The 6,520-nt window shown below is 61.5% G+C and overlaps 1 protein-coding gene across 1 annotated transcript; it reads left to right on the top strand.

Moving 5' to 3' along the window:
• Positions 1-795: 795 nt before the first annotated feature.
• LOC122387218 (uncharacterized protein K02A2.6-like) lies at positions 796-4,965 on the top strand. Its single transcript, XM_043377169.1, has one exon. The coding sequence runs from the start codon at positions 796-798 to the stop codon at positions 4,963-4,965; it is 4,170 nt and encodes a 1,389-aa protein (XP_043233104.1).
• Positions 4,966-6,520: the final 1,555 nt, after the last annotated feature.

The raw sequence follows: 6,520 nt of genomic DNA, 5'->3' as shown, positions 1-6,520 counted from the left end.
GAGGCGTGTGGTGTAAGCACGGGGATGCCGGCGGTCACGGTGATTGATGGGCGCCGGGCGGGTCGGCGGCGGCCATGTTGTAACGTTGTGTACGTCGCGGGGGCGTGCTAACGGAGTCGGAGGGAAGTGTTTTGTAACGGAGTGCTTAGTGCTTAGTGTAGTAGCTAGTACTTTTTGTTTCTGCCTGCATTGCATTTCGCTCGCCAGTAGGGCCGTTATTTTTATTTCTCCCGATTTTGTGCGGCGAATTCGGCGCAGAAGTGAGCCTGGCGATAGCGGCTGACACTGAAGTCTCTGATTGGTCGACCGGATCAGCTGGCCGTGTCGGGCCCGCTGATTGGCTCAGGTGAGCGGAAGTAAGCCGTCCGGAGGTGCTGGCTGCGACGAGTCCGCTGGTTGGCCGGGGAAGCGCGCGGTAACCGCTCAGGCTCGGTTCGTTGGGCCTGGTCCGGCGGCCGCGGCGGACGATCAGCTGTTCAGCGCCCGGCAGCGGGATGGAGCTGCTGGGAATGCAGCCGATGGCGGCGGCACCGTACAAGCCGGGCAGCGATTTTGAAAAATGGTTGCGAGGGCTGGAACGTTAGGTACATGGTGGCTGTCAACGTACAAGGAACGGCACGACAATGCGCAATGTTGCTGCATCTGGTTGGCCCAGATATAGCGGACATAAGTGAGTCCCTGCCCGACGAGACGGAGGATGGTCAGGTCGACGAGTTCGTCCGTCTGAAAGGGAAACTGACTCGATACCTGGTTCCAGTAAGAAATGTTGTGGCAGAGCGGGGAAAATTTGAGAAAATGACAATGGAGGCTGATGAGAACCTGGAGGGTTTACTGGGCAGGCTGCGCACTCAGGTGATGCGTTGCGGATATACGACAGCGGAAATCGACCAGCAGCTGCGAGACCGCTGCGTTCTGGGCAGCAGTGGCGAGCTGCAGCGGAGGCTGGTCCGGGAGGCAGCTCTGAAGGGAACCGACCTGACCCTTCAGGACATCAGGAAGACGGCTCGCGCGCATCAGGACGTGCTGGATTTGACGGCTCAGCTGGGGGGAGTGCCAGCGCCGGCAGCGATGGCCGCGGACACAGTTCAGGCGCTGCGGCTGTCGCAGCGACCGGAGACCGGCCGGCCGGCTGGGCACCCAGGCGCCTGTTTCCGGTGCGGGTCGACCGGACATTGGCAGCGCGACTGTCCAGCGGCCGGAGCCGCGCCGCGTGCACGCGACAGCCACCGTGCGCGCGACAGCCACCGTCCAGCTGGCCAAGCGGTCAGCGGCGGGCGCGTGGGAACGACCGGCGCACGAGGTCAGGCTGGCGCGCCGGACAGGACGAGCAGTGACGGCCCGGTCAGGCAGCGGCGGTGCTTTAAGTGTGGCTCCACCGGGCACCTGAAGGCGGCATGTCCGCAGCGGCGGGTGCGGCTGGTGGCTGCGGAGGAGGAGCAGACGGACGGCGACGGCGACGCGTGGCTGGTGAACACAGTCGAAGCCAGCGCCGCGGAGCCGGAAATGAAGACGGTGACGGTGAACGGCCAGCAGCTGGCCATGGTCGTGGACACGGGGAGCCCGGTGTCGCTGGTGAGCGCGGAGACAGCGCGGCAGCTGGGACTTCTGCAGCTGCTGGACCCATGTGACCTGCGCCTGACCTCGTTCACAGGTCAGGTCATTCCCTTGAGAGGGGAGGCGCTGGTTAGTGTCACGGTGTCGGACAGATCCGCGACCCGTCTGCGGCTGGTGGTGACCGGTTTTGGACCCCACCGCCCGCTGATGGGACGCGAGTGGCTGCAGGCGCTTGATCTAATGACGTCACCGGCTCGGGTATGCCGCGTGCAGCCGGCGCGGACGCTCGAAGGCGTGCTGGAGAGGCACTCGGCGGTCTTCAACGAGGAGCTGGGACGCATCCCGATCAAGGTGGGACTGCGGCTGAAGTCAGACGCCAAGCCGGTGTACCGACGGGCGCGTCCGGTGCCGTTCGCCCTGCAGGAGGCGGTGGACCGCGAACTGGACCGGTGGGAGGAGCAGGGCGTGGCAGAGAAGGTGCCACCAGGGAGCGGCTGGGGGACACCGCTGGTGGTCATCCCGACGCAGAATGGCGTCCGCATCTGCGCAGACTACAGGCTGACTGTCAACCCTCAGCTGGAGCAGACCAAGTACCCGATGCGGACGGCCGATGAGCTGTTCTCCGGCGTCCGGGGGAAACGGTTTGCAAAGCTGGACTGCAGGAGCGCCTATCTGCAGGTGGAATTGGACGAGAACAGCAAGAATGCGACCACGGTGACGACACACAGAGGTGATTACAGGATGAACAGACTGCCGTATGGCATCTCTGTCTGTGGGGCACTGTACCAGTCCGTGATGGATCAGATCACGGCGGGACTGCCCGGCACTGTCAGCTACATGGACGATGTGCTGGTGTGGGCTGACACGGAGGAGGAGCTGCTGGAACGGCTGGACGCGACCCTGACTAGGATGGAGGAGAACGGCATCCGCCTGAGGCGAGAGAAGTGCAGCTTCAATGTGCCGGAGGTGACCTACCTCGGGTGGCGTCTGTCGGCGGACGCGCTCCGTCCGCTGGCAGGGAAGACGGAGTCGATCCTGCAGGCGCCAGACCCGGTGAACCAGCAGGCGCTGAAGTCGCTGATCGGCACGGTGAGCTACTATCAGCGGATCCTGCCGGGACTGGCTACCGTACTGACACCTCTGTATGCGCTGCTAAAGAAAGGAGTGAAGTGGCAGTGGACGGAGCAGTGCGCGGCGGCAGTGAAGAAGGTGAAGACAATGCTGTCATCAGCCCCAGTGCTGGTGCGGTTCGATCCTGACCGACCGGTGCGGCTGGTGACGGACGCCAGTGAGACGGGACTCGGCGCGGTACTGATGCAGGTGACGGCTGATGGAATGGAGAAGCCGGTACAGTACGCGTCTCGTACTCTAACGCAGACTGAGCGGAAGTACGCGCAGGTAGAGAAGGAAGCTGCGGCCGTGTCATTCGGAATACGGCGCTTCCACCAGTACCTGATGGGCAGGCGGTTCACCCTGGTAGTGGACAACCGCACGCTGTCGCGGATCGTCAGCCCGGACAGGGATCTGCCCACCCTCGCGGCAGCTCGTATGCAGCGGTACGCGCTTCAACTGGCGGCGTATCAGTATGACGTGGAGCTGCGGCGCTCCGGAAACATGAGAGCGGCGGACACGCTGTCCCGTCTGCCGGTGAGCAGTCCGGCGGAGGAGCGGGAGGCGGCGGAGGAAGAGGCTGAGTACGGCGGAGGAGGCGTCATGTTCGTCGTGCAGGAGCAGGGACCATGCCTCTCGGCCAGGGCTATCGCAGCGGCCACGCGCACGGATCCGGTGCTGGGTCGCGTACTGGCTGCGGTGCGGTCCGGCTGGCCGGGGATGATGGACGCCGAGCTGACGCCGTACAAGCATCGAGCGGACGAGCTGTCGACGGACGCAGACTGCGTGCTCTGGGGCGGCCGTGTGGTGGTGCCGAGGGCTTTGCAAGATCGTGTGAAGCAGCAGCTACACGAGGGACACAGCGGCTGCACGAAGATGAAGCAACTTGCTCGTCGGTTTGTCTGGTGGCCGGGGCTGGACGCTGAACTGGAGGCGCTCGCTCGGGGCTGTCCAGCCTGCGAGTCGAAGCGAGCGGCGCCGCCGCACGCGGAGCGGCACCCCTGGGAACCCGCTCAGGGACCCTGGCAGCGGGTGCATGCCGATTTTGCCGGACCTCTGAAGGGCACCTGGTTCCTGGTGATGGTGGATAGTTTCTCCAAGTGGGCTGAAATGATCCCAATGAAGACGACCACGTCCGAGCGGACCGTAGCGGTGATGAGGACGGTTTTTGCTCGTCTCGGACTACCGCTGGTGCTGGTAACGGACAATGGCCCACAGTTCACGAGCCAGGAATTCGCCCAGTTCGCCAGCTCTAACGGGATCCGACATGTCAGAGTGGCGCCCCATCACCCATCGTCTAATGGGATGGCGGAGCGAGCGGTCGGCTCGCTAAAAAACTCACTGAAGGCGACTCTGGCAGCAGACGACAGCGGAGGCATGGAACTGGCGCTCGCCCGAGTTCTGATGGCGTACAGGGCCACACCGCATGCCAGCACGGGACGGACCCCAGCGGAGGTGCTGTTGGGCCGCAACATCCGCACGCGGCTGAATCTGCTCGTTCCGACCGCCGAGGACGCGCTGCGGGACAGCGCGGAGCGACAGCAGACGGCAGCCGGCGGACGCGCCAGAGCGTTTGCGGTCGGCGCCGACGTCTGGGTTCGCTGCTACTCCGGGCCACAGAAGTGGGTGCGCGGTCGGATCGTCACACGCACTGGGCCCGTTTCCTACGAAGTCGACGTCGGTAGAGGCGGGTCGTGGTCACGGCACTGTGATCAGCTGTTGTCGGCCGCCGCTGACAGCACGGCGCCTGCCGAGGACCGCGGCAGAGCGGACGCGGCAGCACTCGCGTCCGATCGCTACTGGCCGCCCTCCGTCGGTCGAGACGGAGGGGAGGGCAGCGGCGTCAGCAGCAGCGGCGCGATCAGCCGGAGCAACGGTGCTTCTCAGCCGGAGCGGGCTCGCGTGATCGGCGCTGGAGCGGAGCGGCCTTCCGGCACAGCAGCCGAAAGGCCGGCGGGAGCCGCAGCGTCGGACTCACCTGAGGCCAGAGCTGCAGCGGGCACGGACGGCGCCGCAGCCGGGAGGTCAGCCGGCGCCGGGGCGGCACACTGGACCGGTGCCGCGCCCGCAGCGGACAGCGCCGGTGGGTCCCGGGACGGAACGGCGGCAGAGGAGCCCAGCCGCGGACCGACCCGAGATGGGACGACAGCAGAGCGCGCGGCGCTGAACGAGTCGGCCGCGGCGCGGCCTGGAGTGACGGCGGGACCAGCGGGTCGAGCGGATCGCCACGCTGAGTTAACTGTGCCGCGTCACTCGACGCGCCGAGCGGCTCCTCCGAGGCGCTACATTGAAGAACTATAGCGTGTGTTCGATTCGATTCGATTCGATTCTCGATTGTTCGATTCGCGTCTTTGTTCGATTCGCGTCTTTCTGTCCTGTCCTGTTAGACTGGAGATCGCCGGAGATCACGCGTTCATTGTGTTTATGTTTCATATCTTTGGCGGTTAGATCGGTGTCTGTGATCTAGTGACGGGGGGTGAGGTGTGGTGTCGTGATACCGGCCCTCCCCCCCCCCCGGAAGCGGAGCTGAGCGCGCCCTTGCGGCGGCCAGCCGCCGCCGATCAGCCAGCTGGCCTTGAGAGGCAGTCGCCGGCCGCCGGCCGCGGAAGCAGGTGTGCGCGTACGACCACGCGTTGATAGAATACAGACTGCCCGTTGAGTCCCTAGTGTCGCACCGGGTTCGCGAGCGGACGACCGAGGCCGCCACTGAAACGAAGGGGTGGCGATAGAACAGTAAGTGCTCATGCTTTTTCTAAAACCAAACTGAAATTCGGTGATGATTTTGTTATGTTCAAAGAAATGCTCAAGTCGGGTATGTACTAGTTTTTCTAGTATTTTCGATATAAAAGGCAGTATGCTTATTGGTCTATAGTTTGTAAAACGTTGCTTATTCCCTGCTTTAACCCGGCAGTTGCTGGGGTATTTCGCCACCCACCGTTTGCTGGGGGGGGGGGGGGGCGTTAAACGCCCCCAGCCGATAACTCGAGAACCAATAGGCGCAGCGAAACGCATGAGGCGGCAAACGAAAGAGCGCGACGAGACGCTTCAGATGAGTACTTTAAAGTTGAATTTTGAGGTCACAGGTCGGGTCAAGGTCAGGTCAAACACCTGAAATCGGGCTTTCAGTAGCATGGACTTCAGGACCTCGCAATGGGCGCCTCTCGCCATAAACTCTGTCAAAACGGTGCACAATCCATCTTATAAGGCCTACACAAGAGTGTTAGCTTCATGTAGGGGTCAGTCAAGCATAGGTCAGGGTCAAGGTCAGGTCAACCGGGTAGGCACATATCCCCGAAAATCAAAACTGATATTCGCAGCCTGAGACACATGTTTTATAGGTAAATTTGGGGCGTAAAACACGATGGTGACATTCATTTTATCATATGTGTACGTGTTTGGCTCAAAAAGTTCAATTTAAGAAATTCATGTATCATGGTCGTGAAGTAGTCACGAAAAATTGCCAAGATTCAGTTCAAGATTATGGAAAATGCGGAATGATAATTAATAATCGAAGATAGCCATTTGATTGACCATGGTATTGGCAGTCTAATGGCGTTTACGGTATGTCTGTATGTCTATTCTGTGATTTTATATGATTTTTTGAACATATGCCGTTTTTGGTCGAAAACTCAGAAATCATGACGTCACTAAAACCTCGATATCTCAAAAATTTTCCGACCGATTTTTTTGAAACTTTGTCACAATAACCTTCAATCAATTCCCTACAGGTACCCAAAATTTGGCGCGCCTGCGGCGCGCCGTTTTTATGCTATGGCCCGGCGAAAAAAGTGGGGGCGTTTAACGCCCCCCCCAGCAACTCGCGGGTTAAAAATTGGTTTTATAACCGCCGTTTTCA

The sequence above is a fragment of the Amphibalanus amphitrite genome, unplaced genomic scaffold, assembly GCF_019059575.1.
Source record: "Amphibalanus amphitrite isolate SeventyFive unplaced genomic scaffold, NRLGWU_Aamphi_draft 000277F_arrow, whole genome shotgun sequence".
Classification (NCBI taxonomy): domain Eukaryota; kingdom Metazoa; phylum Arthropoda; class Thecostraca; order Balanomorpha; family Balanidae; genus Amphibalanus; species Amphibalanus amphitrite.
This window is presented reverse-complemented; position numbering and strand designations above follow the sequence as displayed.

Bases quoted from the DNA above. Each gene is read 5' to 3' on its own strand.
- LOC122387218 (XM_043377169.1), top strand. From the start codon at position 796: ATGACAATGGAGGCTGATGAGAACCTGGAGGGTTTACTGGGCAGGCTG.